The following is a 25,885-nucleotide window of genomic DNA, read 5'->3' as shown; positions in this document are numbered from 1 at the left end:
CCTGGGACATGGAGCTGCTGTGGCCGTAGTGGGCTGACAGCCCGGGCTCTGTCTTGATGGGGCGCATCTCCTCGCTGCTGCTGCTGCTGGTGGTGGCACTGCTGGAGGTGCTGGAGGTGGGAGGGAGGCTCTCGCTGCCCGGAGGACCTGGAATGAAGTGAGAGTCATGACACCTGATGGGGGGGGGGAGGGACAACTGCAGGGGGCCCCCCGAGACCCAGGCCATCCCAGAATGGCAGAAGGGTCAGAATTCCAAGGGCACTTTTCAAAAATAGTAGTAGAAGTAGTATAAAGGTGGTGTACAAAGGGGTTACATTACCTAAGCTGAATAAAGAACACGTTTCTTTTTGGACAATGTCACGCTGTCTCCCAGTTCCTCCCTCCCATCCCCACCCACAAGCTGTAGAGTTCATTTCTACACAGTGTCTACTAAGCACCAGTACTGCATTTGTTCACCTTTTGTCCCTCCATTCTTCAACCGGCACTTGTTCAAATGACCTGCTCATCCCTTCTTGCTCCCCGGCATTCCAATATTGAGGCCCCATATGTTTTAAGATTCAAAACTTGAGATTCCCAAAAGTGCAAATGCTATCTATTGTAACTCCACAGAATTAAACTCATAGATGTCTTCACAGAAGAATGTGAGTAGTAATGGTAATTTGGACACATGGAGACTGTAAATGGCCTGTGTTAGTTCACAGGAACTGCCTGCTCTTTCTGTCTGTAACTGTGGCAGCAGTGGGGAGGAGGGGAGGGTTGGTTTCCCAGGCGCTCCGTGGTACTGTGGAGGAGTAGAACTCCACTGGAGTCAGAACATTCTAGGAGGAGATATTTCTACTGGGAGGAGTACACCATTGTTGAATTGGGAATTTCTGAACTTGACCATGGTGTTGGCTGTGGAAACGGGCAATGAATCTGACCCGTCACGCTTCCGTGACAAGATAACCTTTTCAGAGTAGCCCACTTGTCGGCTGCACAAAGAGCAGCCGTGTGCTCGATTCGGTAGCAGTGCAGGGTGGGGGTGCTCTGGGCAGCCGGAGGCATTGCCAACCCTTTTCTTAATCTATCGAAGAAGAAGACAGAGTGACGTGGTAAAACCCTGGGTTTTCAGTCCAGATCAGCTGATGAACAGCTTTGTGATTGTGGTTAAGTCATCACCCTCTTTGGGCCTCAGTTTGCTGATTAGAAACATGGGAAGATGGCACACCCCACGGTACTCAGCCGGTGAGGAAACAGAGGAGGGGCCTGAGCACTAGGGAAGAAACGGCTTGGTGTAATCACTCAGGGTGTGCCTGCCTGCCCCGCAGACACCTGATCTTTAAAGACCATCAGCAAAGACTGGCTTTCACTGCAAAACAGCAAGGAAGGAGGGAAGGAGGGAGGGAGGGAGGGAGGGAAAGGGAAAGAAGGAAGGGAGGGAGGGAGAGGGAGGGAGGGAGGGAAGGAGGGAGGGAGGGAGGGAAAGAATAGACAGATTGTTTCTCATAACAGATTAGGTCTTGTAAGGATCACGGACTATGAGACACTATTTATGAAGAAGTTTCTAGAGTCCAAAACACCACATAATGGTAGTGATGCTTTGGCTGCAGATCAGTCTGTTGGGAAGATGGTTAACGGGACTTTGTCCTCCAAAGAGAACATCTCTCCTCCAGACCTCCCCTGGTCCACTGCAAGCAGCAGTAACCAGAGCACAGCCTGCTTCAAAGGTCTTGTTCTATGGTGGTATTATTATTATTATTCCTTTAACTGGGTAATTCATTCTGTCCTGAGAGCCAAGGACGGACCTGGGTGACCTGGGCTGGCCCACCCACCCAAGAAGATCCTGTGCTCATACTCTCAGGGCTACTGACCCCCACCTACTTACACACAGATCTCCTCACCTGCTGGTGTCTTAGCTTTATTCAAGTTCTTGGGCTTCCGTTTTCTGGTTTGAATTCCTTCTTTCCTCATTGCAAGAGGTCTAGGGACCTAGAAGAGAGAGTCACAGGTCAGTAGGCTTCCTACTTGTATTATCTGCCAGAGTACACACACACACACACACACACACACACACACACACACACACACACACAGCCCAACATCTAAGCAATCCTCTAAAACCCAGGACCCAAGACTAGGTGGGCAGTTTTTCACGAGAATCACTGCAGGTTGTAGGTGTGGCAGATGGTAGAGAGCTGGCCAGGCATACGTGAAGCTCTAGGTTTGATCCCAGTGCTGAATAAAACTATTACTGGGCAACTATACTACCTGGTACATCATGTATACTGGAGAAGTGGGGTTTCTTCCCACCATAAGTTTGGTTTAGTGAGAAAGACAGATGAGTAGAAATAACCAGACAGACTGAGGGGTGGTCCAAGCAAACAAAGGAGAAACAGTAGGAGAGGAAACATGAGGCTATCCCAGGGGGCTTCCTTAGGAGGTGTCACAGAGCTGTATGAGCTGCAGTGTAGACGGACACACAGTTTATACAGCAGGATCACTGCATGCAAAAGCCTTAACATTCGCACCAAGACACTGAAAATGAAAGGGATGCCAGGAAGGCAGGCAGAAACAGGCAGGTGGGGAAGGAAGGCATGGAGGACTGCAGCTCTGCCCTGCACCGGGTCTGGCTGCACACAGCCAACGGTGGAGTTCACGGGAGGACCAGAGAGCAAGGCTGGAGGCTGGAGAGGCTGCCTGCATGTTTCCCTACACAGCTCCATGTGTACGATATAGACCATGTTATATGTTCATTTTCCTGCTTGATTTAAGAGATTTAAAACTTGCTTCAGAAGTTCTTTCGCCATCCCACAAATTATGTATTTTATCTTACATTCTCTTCACGTGTGTATGTGTGTGTGTGTGTGTGCATGTGTGTGTGTGCCCTCCGCCAATACTGGAGCCTGAATTCATGGCCTGGGTACTGACTGTTTTCCTCAAGGCTGGCACTCCTTGAGCCACACCTCTACTTCCAGCTTTAGGTGGCTAATCACTAATCAGAGACTCACAGCCTTCCTGTCTGAGTTGGCTTTAGTATCTTCAGATCTCAGTCTCCTGAGTAGCTAAGATTATAGGCTCCAGCCACCAGCAATCGGTTTCTTCACATTTCCATTGCTTAGTGTTTTAACTGTATTTAAGTTTTTTGTTCAGTATGTTTGTTGCAGCATTTTATTGTCCAGTACTTTCAGTTAATTATATTTCAAGTGTGCCTTACATTTCATGTCTTTAATTCATCTAAGTTTACTTTTGTTTAAGGTAAATATGAAGGTCTTGCTTTGCTTTACCAGACAAGTAGTTATTTGCATCAACTCATTTTTGGGTTTTGTGGTTTTTCTTTTTTGGATGGGGCTTGAACTCTGGGCCTGGGCACTGTCCCTCAGCTCTTCAGCTCAAGGTGAGCGCTCTACCACTTGAGCCACAGCACCACTTCCAGTTTTCTGGTAGTTCATTGGAGATAAGAGTCTCACGGATTTCCCTTCCCCGGGCTGGCTCTGAACCGCGATCCTCAGATCTCAGCCTCCCTCCAGATCTCGGTCTCTTTCAGGACGGAATGTGGATTCTGGTCTGAGGGAGGTGGAGTGGGGCTGGGGTGGCGGAGGTGTGTGGGCGCCGGCTCACAGGGCGGGTGAGGAGCGGCCGGCCCGACTTACCCCGTGGAGCTTCATGTAGAGGCCACAGGCATTGCACACTGGCTCACCCTCGGCGTTGCGGCGCCACAGCGTGGTGGTGGTGGTCTGGCAGTTGGCACAGGAGAGGCCCACTCGGCGGGAGGCGGACTGCAACACAGGAAAAAGCCCTCTGAGCCATGTGGGGGAGGTGGGGGGGCCCAGGCCCCTCAGGAGGCTCCCGGCAGTTTTAGCACCTGAGGGGTTGCCTAGCCCAGGCCTCCGCTCATGAGCACAGCCAACGCGGGCACCAAAAACTGGCTTCGGGTCACTCCTTGTCACACAAATGGCCCGGCAAAGCCAGGCACTGTGGGCCGGGGACTTCTCCAAGAAGTGTTGTTGGTGCTGGTCAAAGTGGAAGGAGATGTGGTCTTCCAGGTCTAAGTCTGCTCAGGACTCGGGGGCAGGCCTCCCAGCCTCGGCCGCCTGGCCGTCCTGGCTGTCCTGGCCATCCTGGCTCCAGGTTGTATTAACTGATCAACTGAGGAGGAACCAGCCTTTTGCCAGGGGCTGACCCAGAGCCTCCAGACAACCAGGGAGCCAAAGCTCTCTGTGGCTGAGGCGCTCTGCAGAGGGAGAGCAGACTAAGCACCTTCCTAGCACAGCCTGCGCGTGGAGCCCAAGGCCAGGGCAAGGCCTGGGGCCCCACCATCTTGCTCCCACCCACCCGACTCCTCAACCACCAATTCCAAAATCCCACGAACCAGGCACAGAGCGGAGGGAGATGCTGGCGGCCTACAGGCTGTCGGAGCTTACGTACCAGCCGGCGCTGGGGCTTAATGAGGGGCCGGTTGATGCCGTTCATCTTGTGGTAGAGGCCACAGGCATTGCACAGGTAGTGTCCCGTCCCGTCCCGCCTCCAGAGCGGAGTGGACATCGCCCCACAGTTGACACACTCTCTCCCTTCTGAGAAGTCATCGAACATATCTACTGGGGGAGGGAGCAGAGAAGAAGGGACACAGAGGTCAAGGCTTTTTCTACACCATTCGCCTGCCACCTGGAGATCTAGAAGCCCAGAACTAAGGGCCTCTTGTTGGAGTCACCAGGGACCTGGGCTGGAGGGGACATCTCGATTTCAGTCCAGGTCTCACCTCCAGCCTCACCTCTAAGATTTTCACCTCACACAGTATTCTGATCAGACCTTTCTTTTCCCTTTTGAAATGGTTACTTTTTCCATTGAATGAAAGTATGATAAATATTTACATTAGGAAAACTAGAAAGCACTATAGATCATTCCCACCATGGCACACATTTTGTTCTGTGTGTGTGTGTGTGTGTGAGTGTGTGTGTGTGAGTGTGTGTGTGTGTGTGAGTGTGTGTGAGTGTGGGGGGGGAGTCAGTCATGGGGCCTGAACTCAGGGCCTGAGCACTAACCTTGAGCTTTTTCTGCTCAAGGCTAGCAATACACTACTTTGAACCACAGCTCCACTTCCGGTTTTCTGGCAGGTTAATTGGAGATAAGAGTTTCACAGACTTTCCTGCCCAGGCTGGCTTTGAACCGCGATCTCAGCCAGGATTGCAGGTACAAGCCACCAGTGTCCAGCGCACATTTTGTTCTATTGAAGCCTTTGCAAGACTTTCTATGTGGGCAACTTTCTACCTGGCTGGGATCAAGCTATATAAGGTCAGGCCTTGTCTTGTTTACAGACTATCAAAGCATTTTCTAATGCTCACTTTAGCACAGTGTAATATTCCATCATCAAAAATACATGCCATCTTCTTACTCTTCATTCAATAATCAGGTAATCTTTATCTAATGTCTGGTCTTTCTTTCATGAATACTGATCGTTCTGCATGTAAATCTGAGAACTTCCGGCTATTCTTTTGGACACTCTCCTAGAAATAGAATGCCTAGCTCATAGGGCCTAGATTTCTACTTATATTCTTGAAATCTCCAGATTGCCCTGGGAAAGGCTTCATTGCCTCCTTTCTCCCACTTTAATGCGTCCTCCTGGCCTCCTCGTCCAGCAGTGACTGGACAGCTCCCTGGCTCACAGGCACATAAACACCTCTATGTAATAAGCGACAGCATCTCAGAGTGGACCCGAGATGGGGCGCTCCAGATGGCTGCTGACCTCCAGCATCAGCCTGTCACTCACTCACCACACCTTTCTCCTGGCTGTACAATTTCACTACTGACAAATTCTTTGCACTGTGTCTCTTTGCCCTGGTGAGAGACGTGAGGCCAGTATCAAGCCTGGCTCAGAACTTCCAGAAGTCTCTGACTCCGTGCCATCCAAGTTTCCCGCCCCTCATTTTTGTCCTGCGGTCCGACAGTGAGGTAGGTCCCCTCCCCTTCTCCATCCCTGTGAGTGGGGTGTGCTCTGGGAGAGGGAGTTCCAGCACTTTCTCTCCTCAGGGCCCAGCCCTGGGGGTTTAGGGCCCAGCTGCTAGCTCTAAGGGAATGTGGGCTGGAGGATGGGGGACCCTCCCCCAACTCTGGGTACGCAAACAGTCATCCGCACCTGCAGACAGGTAGCTGTGTGAGTGCCGGGTAAACAGTGTGCAGGTGCGCAGGGCTGTTTGCTCAGGCCGGGAGCTGAGCGCAGCAGGCACAGAGGCTATTTTTATTCTCAGGTCATACTGAGGCCCCTTCACCAAGGTCACCGATCTCCAGAGCCTGCACCACCAGCATCAACAGCATGGTCAGCACATCTGCAGCCGGCCAGCCCTGTGCCTTCCACCCAGGGCCTCCCAGGAGGGAAACCATGGAGAGACCACCGCCCAGAGGGCCGACTGGTGATGTCAGAGTCTTATCTGCAGCAAACACTAGATGGCACTACATCCTCAACATTGAACCGTGCCTGAAGCGTCGCTTATGCCAGGCTTGAGGGTGGAGGACTTTCTGGATCATCTCCAACTGGTATGAAATGTTCCATTAAAACAAACAAAAAACCTACTATATTCAGACGAGGGCAGAATATAAAATCACCATCACCCAGCTTTCAACAATTTGTAACCAAAGCTAATCTTTTCTCATCTATACTTCTACCCACTTTCCCCCATCTCTCACTATCAAAGAAAATCTGAGCTAGTCTGTGGTTTTTCTCATGGGTCTCAGTGTGGTTCTCCAACAGGTAAGATTTGTACTCTTCTGCCATGAGAGCGAAGCAGACCAGCTGCTTTCCCCCATGGAAAACCTCCTCTGTTCCTCTCTGGGGAAGGAAGGGCTCCTTCTCTCCACACTGATGGTTTCACACAGGATGGAATCTTGTCAAGGGACCCAGCCGTTTTTGGCTGTGTTCTCTGCTTGGCTTCTCTTGCCTTGAGAAACACACAGAAGTTTCACCTGCAACTCCCACAGGCCTGCCTGCCTGCCTCAAAGAATGAGTTCAATTATTTTCCTGGCTGCAAATAGGTTTTGTCAGTGAGAAATATATATTGAACACCTGCTATTTATGCATCATCAGGAGCCAATAGGGTGCCTAATGATGTAGCTGGTCAATGGGGCCCAAGGTATCAATCAGAAGTTGCAGGATCACTCAATCTGTGCTCAGAACAAACATCTTCCACCTAGTGTAGGACTAGTGGCAGATGCTGCTAGTCTAGGACAGGAAGTATGGAGTCCATTCCAGATGGAAGGGTCAGTGCTTACACCACAGCCAAAAGGAAGAGCTGGACAGGAAATGAAAGCCATGCTTCTTAAAAGCTCTCCATCGGACAGGTCTAGGTCTCCCCACAATAACCCCGTAACTCCAAAGCTATAGAAGTTCCCATATTTTCTACTTCAAATTTGCCATCCAGACTGTTCAGTAATGTTACATATCAAAACTTTAACTGGTTATGACAAAGACATGGTCATCGTTGAGGAAAGTTGAGCACATGAATTCCATAGATGATTACATACGTAACAGTAACCTCTGCACATCACCTTGACAGTAAAATTAAAAAAATAAATTCTGTAGACAGTGGTGGCAGCAAAGACCATCGGAGGGGTCGATGACTGAAAAAATGTCAGAGATCGTATTACACACTTTAAAAAGAAATGAGCTAAAAAATTAAGAAATCTAGCTGGGTACCAATGGCTGATACTCAAAAGACTGAGATGTGAGCACCACAGTTCAAAGCCAGTCTGAGAAGACAAATCCTCAAGACTCTTACTCCAACTGACCAGCAAAAAGTTGGACTTGGCTCAAGTGGTAGAGTGGCACCCTGAGTGAAAAAGCTGAATGTAAAACCCAGAATTGGAGCCCCAGTAACAGTGTACCACACACACACACACACACACACACACACACAGAAATCTCACCATTCCACGCTGCTCCCAGTCTTCATTAAGGGAGTAGCTATTTTACCCCGTTGTATCTAACAGAGTATCTATTCTCCCACCTCCCTTAGGCTGAAGAATGAAAAGAATGAAGGTCTGCCGTTTAGCACTACCTCTAGGGGAAGAGAGGGTAACTGAGCCCCAAAGAAACTCTGAAACTGGACATGAGACTTAGTAACCACCATATACATTTCTTCATAGGAAGGACACTGGGCAGGACCTCCGGAGGCAGCTCCCAGCAGTGCCTGTGTGGGCATGGGGGCTCTGGCCCACTCACCACCCACCTGGGACCAGTGGGAACCTCACCCTTGGAAGTGGGTCAGCCCCTCCCCACTTGGACAGGGCAGGGTTGTGATACTAGTTGTAAAGTACTTTGCAAACAAGAAGAAAAACTTGAGCACAATGGCCAAGGAGTGCTTTGCAAACACCAAATGAGATAGCCATGATGGATGATGGTTAGGGGCTGGGATGGGGGGGAGGGGCAAAGCTTGGTGCGGGTCTGGGGGAGGGGAGACAACAGATAAAAGAGCCAGGAGACTGGGGAATCTGACCTCTTCTCAAGCCGGGGCAGGCACGCGGTTGGAGGATCACGGTTTCGGAATCAGGATCACAGGCTTGGCCCAAGTTTGAGGCCTTGTAAAAGCCAGGCCCAGAGATCTCAGAGTTCCTGATCATGGGAACTATGACTGATGATTATTTTTGTAATCAAAAGGTCAAAACAAACAGTGTCCTAGACCCCAAACTGGACCTCTCAATCCTCGCCGTCCCGGGCCACACTGCCTCCCATCAGGATGGCTCTTCCTAGCAATCATGGCGAACTGGTCCCGCCCAAGTGATTTCTGCAGGAGCTGGTGTCCTCAGAGGCTCTAGCTCAACCCTCCTTCGCTCCCAGAAGCCTGCCCACCTTGGCTCTGCTCTGGGACTCCAGGTTGAGAGAAGGAAAGACGCAGGAGAGAGGCAGGGAGAAGAGATCGGAGTCCTGGTGCAGTACCCTGCGAGCGCTGGCCCAAGCCAGGCATAGCTGGAGAACCCAGCAAGGCCCACATGCCAGCTGGCCCTGCAGGGCCACGCCCTGACCAGCTGGGGACTTGCCCCGAGGGCCTTGCGCTTGCTAAAGGAGAGCCAGGCCTTGAGTCGACCCACACTGGAGGGACCTCACGCGGCTGTGCGGTTGGCGCTGCTTCTGCCGGATGCACCACAGCGCCAATATCCACAGAAGAGCATCTGCCCCTTGCTTCCCGTGCCAGCGCTGGGCACATCGGCACATTAGAAAGGTAGCAGAGTCTCTGGTAAGAGGTGCCCTGGTCTAGCTGTGGCCCCGAGGCTCAAAACAAATGATTCTATGAGATGTGACCCCTGCTGCAGGCCTGCGCCTTATAGTCTCCTCCTGGGGCTTCCTCCTCCATCCCAGATCACTCCGGATCTGTTGGGGGAGGGAAGCGTGGAGGACAGTCATCTATTTCCAGCAGCTGGAAGGTGGAGAACTCGTCCTTGAAAAGCTAGCCTTTACCTAGGCTGGTTAAGGAGAGGGGAGGTCACCTGCCCAGATCTCCCCCTCCCCCAACTGAGGGGCTTCAGGAACAAAGTCTCAAGCCCCACCCAAATGTCTCTTGTTGAGCCCCAGCCCCATGTTGCATCCAAAGTTCACCAGAGATTGGGCCTGGATTTCCTGACTGGCCCAGATCTGCCCCCATGGCTGGCGCCTGGGTGCAGGGCACGAGGTACAAACCAGCCCTGATTTTCCTGGCAGCCCTTGAGCCTTGGCTTCTGGGCTTCGTCAGGCTCTGGGCAGGGCCTGTGACAGCAGGCTGGCGGGGAGGCTTGGGGCTGGGCCTCCAGGGGTCAGGATTAAAGCACCTATTTTGGAAGCTTCCTGGGCTGCGGAGAGAAGTGGCGATGGCACCTGGGCCTCGTGGACTTGCTGCAGCCTCAGCTCCTGCCCACCGTGTCCACCCAGGACTGCCCCCCAAGCAGAGAGGACAGGACTCGGGTCATCATCCAAGTCGCAAACAAGCCCCGAGCATTCTAGAAGGAAGAAAAACACCAGGAAAAGAAGGCAGGAAAGAAAGGAAGGAGGAGGGACAGAGAGACAGACAGAAGAGGAGGGAAGTGCTCACAATGCAGTGCCCCAGATCAGATTCCTACTTCTGCTGCACCTGGTCCATGCACAGGAGGGCGGGCAGAGGGGGTGGCTGGTGCGCAGGAGAGGGTAACTATAAAGAAATGTTAGTGCGGCCTAATAGATCTTACCTAGGCTGGAGCTGCACGGCAGAGCTGGGACTGAACCCCAGTTAGCAGCCTCTCCAGAGGCCTTAACTGTCCCCCTAGACTCAGCTTTTTCTGGGGTCAGTAGCTAGTGTGGCAACAGGGCTCACTGGCCGGGCCAGCGAGGGTCACAGGAAGCCCAGGTCCACACTGTCCGACTCTCTGCTCATCCAATCTCAGAAAGAGGCAGATCTGCATCCTTCATCCCAGTCAGGATTAGACTCTGGGACTGATAAGAAGCCCCTCCCGTGGGGTACGATCATAGGACAAACCCTCCCTGTGAAGGAGGGTGGGAAGGGAGTACTGGTATTTGAACCTGGCGGTGGGTCTGTGGTGGGCATGCGGAGCTCGCTCGATGCAGGATGCGGGCTGTGGCACTCCATGAACATCCTACGACACCCACAAATGCACCACTGCCCCACACACCTGTGTCCTGTGTCCCTGGCAGCGCTCACTCCATGGTTCACAGGCTGACAGCCACAGGCTGAATGACAAGCACTAGAGCCTTGCTGGGCTCAGCGAGCGAACCTCTGGCTGCTTCACAGACTCCCTGGGCTCCTGGTGCCCGCCCTTCTCTGAAGCCGGCCTTACTCCGTGATTATAGCTCTTCCCAGTTAAGGCCCTGAGGGTCCTGAAGGTCCAACCTGGGACTACTCGGAGGCGGAAAGCAAGGTCCAGAGTGACACTCCCAAAGGTCAGTGCCCTGGTCTCCACCCTCTCCCCCCCAGCACACGGCTCCCTGCTGCGTCATGCGAACTCGGCGCACACTGCTCTGCACCCCACAGTGTCTGGTGAGCAGCAGAATCGCAGGCAAGACAGGATGCATCTGAGAGCTCTGCTCCCGGCCAATGCAGAGATGGATTCGTGATGCACACACCTCGTAGCTATGTTTGCCGGGCCAAGGTTTGCCAGTGGCACACGTGTGTACAGAGGGTAGCATTAATCACCAGCATACCCCACCAAAGTCAAGCCACTCTAAGAATCCACTAGAATACATTCTTTCCTAGTTTGCTTTTGTCATTGAGAGTTTGTGTCTGTTGGTTTGGTTTGGTTTTTGGTGCCGGTGCCCAGGTTTGAACTCAGGACCAGGGAGCTCTTTCTCAGCCTTTTCTCTCAAGGCTGGAGCTCTACCACGTGAGCTGTAGCTCCACGTCAGGATGTTTGGTGGTTAACTGGAGATGAGAGTCTCTCTGACTTTCCCTCCTAGACTGGCTTCAAACAGCAATCCTCAGATCTCAGCCCCCTGAGTAGCTGGGCTTACAGGTGTGAGCCATTGGCGTCTAGCTAGAAATTTGAGTTTTTAAACTCAAATTGGACTAAATGTTAACATTTTTTTTCTAAAGTATTTTAAATTAAATAAATAGTTAATAAAACAAGAATCTTGGCCTAGGACTTGGAGCATTAGAGATGTTTATTCCTTCACCCCCACCTTCAGTTTCCTGACAGCATTTCATTTCAAAATAGTCCCAAAGACTCCACACAACACCTTTTGCACCCTGGGCCCAGGTGCCACCCCATCTGGCAGGGTGACATCGGAAGGAAGAGGGAAGCCTCTCCCCTCGGTGCAATCCCAGCACATGTGGGAAGAGATCAAACGCTCCTGCCAGCCACCCCGTGGGCGAAGTCCAGCACGGTGCTTGCGCCTCCTGTCACCAGGCTGTGCTGGCATCCCTGCCAGCCCTCCTCCCAGCCTGCCCCATCTCACGATGCCCAGGGTGGGGGTGGGAGCCCAGCGTCCTGGGCGTGAGGGCTGTGACACAGCGCACCTCGCAGGAAAGGCACCTGGCCATAGCTCGTCAAAAGCCTGTGTAGTGGATCTACAAATTCCACGCCAGGAATCTATCCCGCAGAGGTGCTGGCGCTTGTACAGAGGGCCAGGGCAGCAGGAGACCTACTGGGACAGTTGTGGCAAGCAACTGAAATGTTCTCCAGTGTGAACTGGCAGAGTCAGTGGGGGTGTACTACACAGCCAAGAACAGAGGTGGTCTCTATTACTGATAGGAAAGCCTTTCCAACAGACACGGCGTAACACCTGGAGCAAAGTAAGGACCGATACAGACGATACCTCTTACAAAATGAAGGGAGGAAGGGTAGGCTTGTGGGATCCTTTGTGTATAAAATAAGTATCTCTACGAAGACAGACTGCTAATACTACTAGCTGCTTCCTGAGAGGCATTCTGGAGATCATAGCTGGGGAATTTTTTTTCACTACCTGCCTTTATGTAACCCTTGTAGTACTATGTGGATTATTTCCTGTGGACCACTGTCAACTGTTTCCTGTAGTAACATCCTTAACCTAACGCCAGGCAGGTTTTAGTTGAATGAGGTAGCACCTGCCTGCAATCTCAGCCAGGTGAGAGGCAGAAGCAGGAGGATCTTGAGTTCAGGGCTGACCCAGATAGTTTGCAAGATTCTATGTCCGAAACAAAACACAAGGGCTAAAGACAGCTCCAGCGGCAGAGTGGCTCCTAGCAAGAGTGGCAGTTTCACCGCCCGTGTGGGAACGAGCAGACGAATAGACGTGCTGGGCAGCTTCCATCTATAGCGCTTTCCGGAAGAGCCTTACCTCACTCACAGAAGCAACCTGGCTCCCAAGTGAGGAAATGCACCCCATTTGCCCCACTGTGCAGCCGGCACCTGCCACCCTTCCCCGGACCCTGGCTGCACCCCAGCCACCCTGCACCAGCCCTGCTTGGCCTCTCATACCCAGCCGCACACCTGCAGCACACCTAGCTCCTTTGCTTTAGTTGGCCCCCAAAAGGGAATTTGCCAGGGGAGGTTCTGGTCAGACCCATGTGCTTCTCTGAAAGCCTATCAGGTGAGCTGCAGGCTGGCAGGGTGGACGGAAACATGGAACAAATTGCCAGGGCAGCTCCCTCGGGGCCGAGACAATGGGTCTGGGGAAAGGCTTTTCCTCATGGGCCCATGGCCAGGGTCACAAGGAAGCAATTTCCCTTCTTGAAGGGAAAGGCAGCAACCAGCCAGCCAGCGGGGAGATTTATGGAGATATAATGTGACCTCTTTATTGCCCTGAACGCTAGGGAAGTGGTTCAGGGGAGATTTACGCCTTTCAAGCCGGGGAGGGAGCAGGGGTGTAGAAATTGATCCACAGGGAGGGTTCCCCTCTAGGCTTTCCCTCCGATTACTTAATCAATCAGGGTTAAGCTCCCATGGCCTGCTCTTCTCATCTTCTGCTAATCCACCCCCTAACTCTGCAGCCTCACAAGCTCTCTGCACGAAGGACAGGGTTTAAGGCGAGCTCAGGCTGGGGGTGGGGGGGTGGGGGGCGGCTCTCCTGGCAGCGGACTCTGTGCTGTTTACAGCTCACCTGTCTCTGCCTGGAAACTTCTTTGTGAAAGACAGTGCCATACTAGATGACTGTGGGTCTCCCTGGTTTGAAAATTATCTACATTATTATCAGAGCAAAGTTAAATCTACCCACAGTTCTTGCACCAGTGATCTTCAATATCACTCAGTTTAATTTTTTTAAGTTGTAAGGAGCTTTTCTTTTTTTTCTTTTTTGCCGGTCATGGGGCCTGAACTCTGGGTCTGGGCGCTGTCCCTCAGCTCTTCAGCTCAAGGCTAGCGCTCTACTACTGGAGCCACAGCGCCACTTCGGCTTTTTCTGTTTATGTGGTGCTGAGGAATCAAACCCAGGGCCTCATGCTTGCAAGGCATGCACTCTACCACTGAGCTACCTTCCCAGCCCCAGGAGCTTTTCTTAAAAGCTAGTTTTATCTGACAAGTCTACCCTAAAAGACAGGCTTGCAGCTAATTGGTAAAAAGATACCCAGTCTACCCGTATCCACACGCACACAGCCTCGAAGATGGTCCTCCAGTCCCTAGAGGACGCCATAAGCAACCAAGTGTCATTCAGCTTTCTCTACCATTGAGGAATGGCTCACCCATTGTGTCAATATCAGAAAGTACACGTCTCAGACCTCAAGGCAAGGACTGTAGGAATCAAGCCCAGAAGTAAACAGAGATGAAAATGTTCCCTGCTATTTTACCTCTCTTGGTCTGTTCTCCACAACTTGAACGTGAAGTACTTAAGCCTATAATCCCAGCTTTGGGGGGCAGAAATCAGGAGGATAAAGATCCAAGGCTCATCTCAACAAAAAATTACCAAGATACAATCACAACTAACAAGCAGAGCATGGCAGTGGTGCCTGCTGTCCCAGCTCTGTGGAAGGAATACATAGGAGGATCACATTCCAAGGTGGGTCCCAGGCAAAAGCACAAGACCCTATCCGAAAAAATAAAGCAAAAAAGGACTGGGGGTGCGGCTCAAATACTAGAGGTCCTGCCTCACAAGTACCAGGCCTCAGCAATGAAGCCTTTGGAAAAGTTAATGTCTAGCTTCCTACTACAGTCCATTCTTCCTAGGCTACCCACCATGCCAACCTTCTATTGTCTGTGATTATTTCTGAGTTCTAATCACGTAGACACATGTGGACCGACTTTACCTGTAAAGATTTAGTTTTCCATCACTTTTACACACGTGTTTCCTGATTGCGAGAGACTGAATATCTGTGTCCCATCCACGCCTGCCCTGCCATTTACATCCTAACCCCCAGCATGGTGGCACTGGGGCTGGAACATCACCAAGGGCAAACTAGGATGAGGCCTTCACCAGACTCTGGACATGCCAGGCCTTGATCTTGGACTTCCTAGATTCAGTAACTGTGAGAAATAAGGATGTGTTGTTAAGACATCCAATCTATAGTATAATATTCTTTTATAGCAATTAAACTAAGATACTCACTGTGCGTACTCCAGTTGCGTTCAGTTTTTGTAATTATCTGTTTATGCTGGAGAAAAGTTCCCCAAGGATGTCCTAGATTTGGTACAGCCTTGTTCAAAAGCACATACACAGCACACTCTGTTGCTGATTTATGTTGTAACACATCCCCTATATCTCAGTGAGTTACAACAATAAGGATTTCTTTATCTAATTTCCGCAGCAGTTACTGCAATTCTGATATATGTGTGTGTTTCATTCTGGGATTTGGGTTGTATGTGAACATCTTGGCAGGAGACAAAGTCAAAGTCATGGTGGAACCGTGTAGTAGCTACTCAGGCCTCTGCCTGGAGGTTGCAGGGTGACTTCAAGTCATGTCATTGAACAAAGAAGTGCCCTATGTCCTCAGCGCAGGGATATGGTCTCTCCGGGGAGCAGGAGGAATGTAAAGCAACCTTGAGGAGGTACCATATATATAACTTCCTGCAGCTTCGTTTCTTCATGGAAATATCGCTCTTTAGAACTTTTTCCATGTCTGCACAGATCTATTTCGATCTTTTAAGAGGATTTATTAGTTTTACAAGGTAAAGGAACAACGTTTACATTGCACTCCATAATCCCCACAGTTGTTTAGCCATACTTGCTAACCGAAAGGATCCAGTGCGAATGCCAGTCTTTTCATGCCCCGGCTTCCCCGGCCCCAGTGCCTTTGGCTGTGTTCCAGGAGGTCATTTTTCACCTCTCCACACAACTGCGCGGCAGTGACCAGGCTGTGTCTGTTTCTGCGCCAGCACCTCTTTAGTTTGTTTTGATTTCTGATAAGGCAAGTTCCCTTTTCTTAAGTCTTCTTTTTAAAACTTATCTTGGCTATTCTTGTACAGTAACATTTCCACGTAAATTCTATAATCAACTTGACAAGTTGCACTTAAGAAATTCTGTTGGGATGTTTCCTTGGCCTGCATTAAATTTATAGATTTGTTTGGGAAATGTTGGAATAAAGAACAAAGAATAAAGAATTCCAGTCCCATAATATAATTTTTTTCCCCCATTCTTTGGTTCCCTTTTTTTCCCCCTTCTTCAGGAAAGGTTTGATTTTGTTGTTGTTTTGTTTTTTGGTGCTTGTACTGAGCCTTGAACTCAGCACCTGGCGCTGTCCCTTAGCTTTTCACTCAAGGCTGGTGCTCTACCACTGGAGCCACAGCCCCACTTCTGGCTTTTTACTGGTTCTTTGGAGATAGAAGTTTCATTAAGTTTCCTGCGGAGGCTGGCTCCAAACCTGGGTTCTCAGATCTTGGTCCCCTGTGTAACTAGGATTATAGGTGTGAGCCACCAGTCCCTGGAAGAAATGGTTTATACTTTCGCCATAAAGATCTGACATATTTGCTTACTGAATTAACCATCTTTCACTTGCAAATAATAAAAATGCCACTTTAAAAATTTTTTTCTAACCTCATTTTTTGTGTTCATTTATTTTAGTGGTTCTAGGGTTTGAACTCAGGATCTTGAGCTTGCTAGGCAAGTGCTCCACCACACACACACACACACACACACACACACACACACACACACACACACACACACACACACACACACACACACACACACACACACCTTTATTTATTTTATCAACAGGGGAATTTGCTCCCAGCTAGAAATCTGAGAAATACAGACCGGCTCTCAGTCTTTCCCCTAACCTGGCCTGAATGCAATTCCATTTGGTAGTAATTCCAAGCTGGGGTTGTGAGCTGGGTCTAGAGAATATTTGCCTTATTTGGAAAGGCGTCTTGGCTTGTTTGGGTGATCTTCCAGGAGAGAGGGAAGGCACCCCTTTCCTCCGCCATCTTTCCCCAGAAGCCGCCATGGCTCCTCAGCCACACACTCAGCCGCCTCCCATTCGTCCCTGGCTCTCCTCAGCGGCCTTCTGGGCCCAGGAGGGCTGGCCCAGGGCTTCCACGGCTCTTGGCAGGCTTTCTGCGGCTTCTATTTGGAATTACCTTTGGAATATCACTTCCCTTACGGTAGCATCTCATTCTGTCTAGCAAACGATAGTCGTCATGCATTGTGTTCTTTAAAGTGGATCTCCATCTTTTCTCCTTTAGGTGACTAGCCTCAGAACTCTTTAACCCAACAAACATTTACAAAGCAAATATAAAGCAAATGGAGTGGAGCTTCTCCATGATCCTGGGGCGGTAGAGAGCTGGAGCTCAGCCCCGCAGCTGACAGGCACAGCAGCAGTTCAGTGACGCCAGGCCTCCCACAGCCCAGCCTTTCCCTTTCACTTCCTCAGCCCTCTCCCAGGGAAACTGGGAAAGAAAGGCCCCAGGCCACAGAGAACCACCCTCGCCTTATCTGTAAAATTTGCATTCCAAATGACGAAAAGATAAAATCGTTGCATTTGTTTTTTTAAAGTCACTTCACATTTTAATGGAAATTATAAAACATAATAAATATGCAGATTAAAATCTGGCTAGTTGCTTGGGTTAACTGGGTAGAGAACCACCCCTTTCCACCCACCTCTTCCTCAGCTTTCTCATTAGTGACACAAAGCAGGCCACCTGACACCGCCCAGTGGCATGGCCATTCATACTACTCTACTAAATGTTTTCATCCTACAAGCCCAAAACTCTGCACCCAACAATCTCCATCTTCCCTCCTTCTGTGAATTTGACTTCTCTCCATTCTCCTGTCAGAGGAGGTGGTATAACACTGCTTCTTTTTGTGACGAATCTATTTCTCATTATATAATGTCCTCAAGGCCTTGCCCGTGCTGGAGCATGTCGGAGCTTCTTCTTTTCCCCTTTTACATCTGAGACTGGCACCTGACACTGTCATTCATTAGCTGGTGCTCTACCAACTGAGCCACGCCTCCAAACCCAGAATTTCTTTTTTTAAGGCTGAATAATACTCTGCTGAGTGAATATACCATATCTATTTATCTGTCACTCATGGATGGACAGTTGAGCTTCCTTCCACGTCTGGGTTATTGTATTCCTCTCTCTCCTCAATCAATAAACATTACTGTTAAATCAATCTGTCAAAGCCTATCCACCGCAGCATGGAGGAGGCTGAGGCAGAAGGATCATGAATTCAAGACTGGCCCGGGCTGTGTAATAACTCAATGTCTCAAAACATAGGAGCCAAATGACATCAGCCAAATCTTTGTTTTATTTTGTTTTTGTTTTTTGTTGGTCATGGGGCTTGAACTCTGGGCCTGGGTGCTGTCCCTCAGCTCTTCAGCTCAAGGTGAGTGCTCTACCACCTGAGCCACAGCACCACTTCTGGTTTTCTGAGTGGTTTATTGGAGATAAGAGTCTCACAGACTTTCCTGCCAGGGCTGGCTTTGAACCCCAATCCTCAGATCTTAGCCTCCTAAGTAGCTAGGATTACAGGTGTGAGCCACGGGGGACCGGCCATCAGTCAAATCTTGACCGCAGTGGTCCCCGTTTTCTTATTGGCCCAGGAAGCCAGGCTGGAATGGGCCCCACCAGCCTCAGCCCTTTGGTGGCCTGGGCCAGGTCCTGTATCCGGTGTCTTCACCCGCTGCAGTTGGTGCAATTCCTCCCACAGGACAGTGGCCAGGAATGAAGCGAACAACACAAGCAGAGAAGGAGCCCAGGAAGGGCTCCGCGTCCTGGCCATACTCCAGTGTCCTCGAGACCTGCGGGCTCTGGCTCTGCCCCCTGCTGGCCTGCAGCCCTCAGCAGCCCCCCCACCCCTTTGACCAGCACAAGGCCCTTCTCAGTCTCCCACATCTCATACTCACTTCCTGTTTCTGGCACAGTCCTTACAACATCCCCAGCAGTCTTGCTCCACCTGATGCTCACAGACAGATGTCAAGGCTGGAAAAGCGCGCGGACCTGAGGTGCTGGAGCCAATTCCTTTATTTTTACCAAGAACACAAACCAAGGGCGACCTGTACACATCCTCTAGCATGGTCAACAAGTTCCCGCATGCTAGAGTAGGGACAGAAGCACCCAATACTTGGGCCCTGGTTCCACAGAAGGTATACCCTGGGCACCACACAATTAACCAGGGACTCCTCCTGGCATCCTCTACATGCACTATGAAGCCGGTGTCCCGTGGCCGGGTGCCCACAGGCAGCAGACAGCGCAAACACTTCATTGAACAAGGTTAGTCCTGTGCGAACACCACCAGCGCCGCCCGGCTTCCCTGTGGGTGTGGGGGGGGGGGGGGGTGGCTCAGACGTCCCCAGGGACGCCAGAACTCGCACTCTCTCCCTGCTGCCCCACACTACTCTGCTTTCTTCTGGGTCAGTTCTAGAGACAAACAACTGGTCCCAACTTTCTTGGAAGGATGGAAGAGAGACAAATCTCACTCTTTCCACATCTATAACCCCGACTAGCTTCCTCTTCTGTCAGTGTGCCCTTAGGAGGAAGGACTGACCCCACCTGAGGACTGCGGCTAAGCACAGTCACTAAGCCACCATCTCCTAGTGGACCCCAAGATACTCTATTGTAAGTAACCACTCTTCTACTGGACATAGCTAGCTTTTAAAAATGAGATAGATTTTTGTTGTTGTTTTTTTTTTGGGTCCGGTCGTGGGGCCTGAACTCTGGGCCTGGGCGCTGTCCCTCAGCTCTTCAGCTCAAGGCTAGCGCTCTACCACTTGAGCCACAGCGCCACTTCCGGCTTTTTTCTTTTTGCTTATGTGGTGCTGAGGAATTGAACCCAGGGCCTCATGCATGCAAGGCAAGCGCTCTACCACTGAGCCACCTTCCCAGCCCTAAAAATGAAATAGATTTTTGATATGTAGTCCAAGCTGGCCTTGAACTCGACATCTTCCTGTCTCAGACTCCCAAGTGCTGAGATTGTAAGTGTGAACCACAGGTCTGGCCCCAAAACTAACATGTTTTCATGAGTGACCAGTGGGTCATGTGGCAGCACAGACCAAGCACTATGCTTTAGGCACACTATTTCAGCAACCTCATGAACTTGCTTCTGTTGTGGTGTGTCTTGTACTGAGGGCCTGAATAGGTCACTTGGCTTTTCCACTCAAGGCTAATGCTCTACCACTTGAACCATAGCTCCATTTCTAGATTTTTGCTAGCTAATTTGAGATAAGAGTCTCATGGACTTTTCTGTCTGGGCTGGCTTTGAACCAAGATCCTCAGATGCCAGCCTTCAGAGTAGTTAGAATTATAGATATGAGCTATCAGTGCCAAGCAAGTAGCTTCTTCTTGATTTTTTTTCTGTGCTGGGGATGGTACCCAGAGCTTCATGCATGCCAGGCAAGGGTCCTGCATCATCCTCCAGCTCTCTACTCAAATCTATGGTATGAATACCAGGAATATTATAAAGAGTAAAGCCAAGATTTTCTTTGTTTTTGTTGGTCATGGGACTTGAACTCTGGGCCTGGTGCTGTCCCTCAGCTCTTCAGCTCAAGGCAAGCACTCTACCAGTGCAGCCACAGCGCCACTTTTGGTTTTCTGGTGGTTAATTGAAGATAGGAGTCTCATGGACTTTCTTGCCTGGGCTGGCTTTGAACCGCAGTCCTCAGATCTCAGCCTCCTGAGTAGCCAGGATTACAGGCATGAGCCACCGGTGCCTGGCTAAAGCAAGGATTTTAAAATATGGTATCTGATTTTGGCCACACTGTGCCTCAGTGGTGATTCAATAAAGAGTTTAGCAGCTGAGAGCTGGGTGAGGAGTATAGGCAGAAGTGAAAAGGACAGCACAAAGTCTGCTAGAGGCAAGGCTCTCCTTTTGTGCTCACAGCTGGTTCTGTGGCCCATTCAGCCAGCTCTCTCTTCCTCCCCTTCCTGCGCTCCCTCTCCCCCTCTGCCCTGTCTGAGAAGAAAGGGTCCCCAGTATTAATACCATTCCTGGAGATGTGTTTATACCCAGCAGGAAACTTAATATCAACATTCCCCGAAGGAAAGTGTCTTCTCACGTGGGCGAAGCACTTCAGGCAGGGAGGGATTCTCCTCCATTAGGTGCTTTAAACAGAGTCTGCCAGGGAGTCTCAGTCTGCAGAGAAACGCGAGCTGAGAGGAAGTGACCCTGATGCACAAAACTCCCTCCTGGCATCGCAAGAAGGTCCTGGCAAGGCCCCACACCAGGCCAGATCACATGAACTTGCAGAGGGCAAACTGGATGGGTGCAAACTCCAGGACTCTCTAGACCAGAGTGTAAAACCGGAGCCTGCTGCCAAGCCCAGGATGTGAAGGTCTCTAGGGAGCGCTTGAAAGCCCAGCAGGCACCATGAGGGCCTGAGGAGCAGCGTAGGGCCAGCCATGTGCCCGGCTTGGTTCACAGGGTAGCGGGCCCTTCGGGATCCTCCTCTGCCCCCCAGCTCCCTGGGAAGGGGTGGGGCTCCTCTACTCAGAAGGCTTCAGCCTGAGGCTATGACCTGTGGACAGCCATGCGGCCCGTCATGGACCTCAGATCCACTCCACGGGCCCTGACCACATTGACAGGGTGCCATGGAGGTGCCAAGCTGTCTCTTACCCTCTAGTCTGCTAGGTCTAGACACCTTTGCACAATTCTTACGGCTCCCTTGTTCTGCTCCCAGGCCCCTGAGTCTCTCTCCCTGTAAAAGCGGTTGACAAGCTCCACTCTGGCTTTCTTCTGCCTTGGGGGCCCCCTTTACAAATAGGCATGGCTTCTCTCCTCCCCAGGGATGTCTGGGAAGCGCCGTCATGCAGGTATGAATGTGGGACCAAGACGGCCGTGACTTCAGGGCGAAGGCCAGGCTTTACCTCTTCCGTTAATGACACTTGTCCGGCATTTTCTAGGCAATCGTTTGATGGATCCCACAATGACACCCAGAAACGCTTCCAGTGTAAAGCAACTCCAAGTAGGACAAGCAGCGTGGTTTTGAGATGGCAGGCTGGGGACCGGCGGGAGCTGCCCACAGAGATTGAGGTGGGAGCACATGGCTTGCAGCACTCACAGCCCGCAGCCTTCCTGTTCTCTTTGAACTTGAGCTTGTGGACTCTTCCCCCTTTCCTCCCAGCTCTTCCGCAGTCAGGTGACATAGAACAAATACATGGAGCATCTGCGTCCAGTCACTAAGAAACTACCAGGGCAGAAGGAAACAATGGCACCAGAGAGTCCAGTGCCGTTGGGCTGTTCACACCCTTCACCACAAAACCTGACCTCCACACTCACCAGCCAGGCGCAAACTTCCATGCACTCCAATAACGACCAAGACCTACCTGAACCCCAGCACTCTCCAGAAACACCCCAGGACCCATTCTTCTCCGCAGCAAGTGAAATTCAAAAAGGCCACCAGATCTTCAAGCTGGTCTCTGCAGCAGGGCCATTTGTCGCATCCTGTGCCCTCAGCGGGCATGGTGCCAGGGAGCAGAGGCAAATGCCACCACCAGAGGCCCTGCCCTGGGGCCCCGGTGGAGGCTGAAACAGGAGTGGGAGTGCAAAACGCTTTTGTAATTGCCACAGCCTATTCAAATTTACCCAGCTCCCATTCAAAGGTCCTCCAGACATCTCTAACCGCAGCGGGGGAGGGTCTGAAAAGCAAGGAGGTGGGAATGGTCCAGATCACAGGACCATCAGCCGTGGGCCTCAGGTCCAAGCATTCTAGCCAAGACCCTGTCCTCCTCCACCCCACAGGGAGTGTGTGCCCTGAGCAGGGGGCTCCCCAGCACTGCTTCCACAGGGAAGGGCAGCTTAGGAGCCAAAGGAGAAGAATCAAATGTAGGCGCCAGGTCTGGGCAGGTAATGTAGGATGCGCACCTGCCACCTCAATGGGGCTCTGGGAAGCATGGGGGGGCGTCCTGCGCAGGCCTCGCACAGCGCTTCCACCCCCACGCTACGGATGGCTACAGGAGCCCAAGAGGAAATGCTGACGGCATCTTCACTCTGCCTAGAGGACTTGCAGATCTCCCCTTAGCCTTCCTCAGCTCCCATCTTGGTCCCTCACTCATTGCCAAGGTCCAATGACGCCCCGTGCTCCTCACAGAGCTCCTGCCTTCACCCTCTGTGCAGCGAGAGAGCTGTATACTCATGTGCCCAAGCTGGTGCCTTTGCCACCACCCCCACTCACACACAGCGCCAAGACCTTCCTCGCCTGCTTCCCAAGCGGAACCGACCTTGCCACCTTGCCGAGTCTAAAGGGGAGCCAGGCTGCTGGGGGGGGGGGCGGGGGAGGAAGTCCTGAGGATGGATGCTGCCATCTCTGAAACACACCTGGGGCTGAAGGGGAGGAGCCTGAAGCCAAGAGCTAGACACACTCCAGGCAAGTTCAAAGGCCAGTGCCAAGAAAGGGCTGGGGTGGGGCTGGGTGGTAGCATGCTAGCTGAGCACGCAGGAGGACCTAAGTCTGATCCCCGGCCCTGCAGAAGTGGGGAAAACACAAAAACAAAGGCAAGGAGCCACGGGGAAACAGCACAAATGGGCTTCGGTGCACTTGCCATCGGTGGGATGTGACTGATCAATTGCAATGGCGCTGCCCAGAATGAGATTTGGGGTGTGCACACAACTGAGAGATGTTAGGCGAGACGCCACAAAGGATATAAAATGGTGCCGCCACTGTGGGAGAAGCAGAAAGGTGGGCCCTCAAAACCACACAGAACCCCAGGGGATGTGGCCATCCTCGGGAGAGGTGGAAGTGGGGGCTTAGACTGTGTGCAATCGGTAGCACTGCTCGCAGTATATTCAGAGGGCAGAGGCAGCTCGCGTGCCCATGGGCGGATGAGCAGATGGACAAACATGGTCATCCGTTGCAGAAGGAGATGCCAGCATGTGGGTTCACCAAGGGAGCTCGAGGCCTTTGTGCCGAGGGGCACAGCCCATGACAGAGGGACATCACCATACGCTACCATGTGGGGGGGGGGGCGGGGTGGTGTGCAGTTCTAGGACTGGAGAGAAGGGGACTTGATGTAAGCAAAGCCTCCACTTCCAAGACCTCCAATACAACCAGGCCAGCTCCAAACTCTTGAGGCCTCTGTTTTCTAGCTCCCAGTTGAAAGCACAGAAAAGCGACCCCAGCATGGTCCCCAGTTGGCATTACCCTTCCCCCATGAACATCCACTCAGACTTCAGGACCCCACAGACAAGGCCTTGCTCCAAACTTCCCCTTGTACCCCCACTCCTATGCCTGCCACCCCAGGGCAGGACTAAGTGGCTATAGGCTCCAGAAGAACCACAATTTCCCCCCTGCAACTGTTCAGATGGAACAGTAACTTTGAGCTCTTTTTGCTCAAGGCTAGCACTCTACCACTTGGAGCCACAGTGCCACTTCTGGCTTTCTGGTGCTTAACTGGAAATAAGAGTCTCTTGGAACTTTCCCAGGCTGGCTTTGAACCAAGATCCTCAGATCTTAAGTCTCCTGAGTAGCTAGGATTACAGGCGTGAGCCATCTGCACCTGACCACATTTAATTTTAATCTCCTGGCCCCGTCTGAGCTGCTGGAATTCAGAGATAATCTTGCTCAGTTTATGAACTGTCTCACAGAACAGGAAGGAAGGTTTCTTGGCCTGGCCGGTTAGGAAAGGCCAGGCCTGGTACCAATGCATACACCAGCTTCTTCAAAGATAAAAGAGAAAACCAAGTGAGTTCATCTGATGGAAGATTTCACGAATGCAGTTGCTGAAGAAGGCAGGTAGCCATGGAAACCAGCTTGATGAAGGTAGTAGGAGTGTGAATTTGCTGTCTGGGTGGGCTCATGAAGGTCAGTATCACCACCACAGCTATGGGCTTCCTGAAGATGCTGTCTTCCTGAGCCACTCTCTCTGGGGATGCTGGATTGTACAGTATCTCCAGTGGGCTCTCTCGGAGCAGCCTACGACGGATGTGGATGTGCAGGCGGGGAGGCCTGCGCAGACTCCAGGACATCAGCACCTTCTCCACGCTGCTGGGCTCCTGGACCCTCCGAAGCTGCAGGTGCACAGCTACAGCCAACACACCCTGCCACCGTGGTGCCCATTTACAACTGCAGCAGGCCAGGTACATGCTCACCCACCTGAGCCATGCTCACCAGCTTGAAAAACATCTTTATACACATAAATCCCACCCCCCACTATTCTTGTCTGTTCTTTTGGCCACTTCCCCATTTTTGCTTTATTTAAAATACACGCAGTCTTTGTAAGCCAGTGTGGCTCACTAATCTTAAAGGAATTATCTTTCAACCAGGCACCAGGGGTTCATGCCTGTCATCCTAGCTACTCAGGAGGCTGAGATCTGAAGATCCAGTTCAAAACTAGACCAGACAAGAAAGTGCATGAGACTCTTATCTCCAATGAACCACCAAAAACCCAAAGTGGGGCTGTGGCTCAAGTGGTAGAACACCAGCCTTGATTAAAAAAAAAAACAAACAAACAAAAAAAAAAAATGAAGGGACAGTGCCCAGGCCCTGGGTTCAAGCCTCAGTACCATCACAAAAAGACATGATTTTCAGTGCTAAGTGACATTAAGCAGCAACTTTTGTGTTTTATGATTACTTAAAATTGTACACTAATCCGGGCACCAGTGGCTCATGCCTATCATCCTAATTACTCAGAAGGCTGGGATCTGAGGATTGCAGTTCAAAGCCAGCCCCAGCAGGAAAGTCCATGAGTCTCATCTCCAATAAAGCACCAGAAAACCAGGAGTGGCGCTGTGGCTCAAGTGGTAGAGTGCTAACCTTGAGCTGAAGAGCTGAGGGACAGCACCCAGGCCCATAGTTTACAACTGACCAAAAAAAAAAACTTCACATACACACATATTTATATTTTTCAAGGATTAATGCCCTTTTCTATCTGTGAATCTGAGGTTTTCATTTTGACATATTAAACATAAATTGAGTTTAATAGGATAACTAAAAGTTTACTGACACTACTTTAAAAAAAAACAACTACTTCCGAAACCTAGAAAACACTTTCTTTAAAATAAGCAGCATTCCCCTGTTAACTGGGCCGTGGGAGCCACATTCTTTCTTCGGGTCAAGTCAAGTTCTCCCCATAGGCTGGGGAAGGGTTTTATTTGTTGTTTGTTTTTCTCCGCCTACTC

At 51.1% G+C, this 25,885-nt stretch overlaps 1 protein-coding gene across 2 annotated transcripts in view; it reads right to left on the bottom strand.

Annotated features, from left to right (window-relative positions):
• Positions 1-25,885, bottom strand: part of Gata4 (GATA binding protein 4) — a 36,446-nt gene that overhangs the window by 1,108 nt on the left and 9,453 nt on the right. The window contains exons 2-5 of one of the 2 annotated variants that reach the window (XM_042699860.1): positions 4,405-4,571; positions 3,630-3,755; positions 1,881-1,968; positions 2-147 (exon numbers count right to left, since the gene is read on the bottom strand). In XM_042699860.1, the coding sequence (XP_042555794.1) occupies positions 2-147; positions 1,881-1,968; positions 3,630-3,755; positions 4,405-4,571 (527 nt within the window). Of the gene's footprint in view, position 1; positions 148-1,880; positions 1,969-3,629; positions 3,756-4,404; positions 4,575-25,885 lie in introns of both variants that reach the window. The other variant, XM_042699861.1, reaches the window with a different exon arrangement.

Source organism: Dipodomys spectabilis, unplaced genomic scaffold, assembly GCF_019054845.1.
Source record: "Dipodomys spectabilis isolate Male_0828 unplaced genomic scaffold, ASM1905484v1 ptg000263l, whole genome shotgun sequence".
NCBI classification, from domain to species: Eukaryota; Metazoa; Chordata; class Mammalia; order Rodentia; family Heteromyidae; genus Dipodomys; species Dipodomys spectabilis.
The sequence above is the reverse complement of the archived record's forward strand: the minus strand, read 5'-3'. Positions and strand labels throughout refer to the sequence as shown.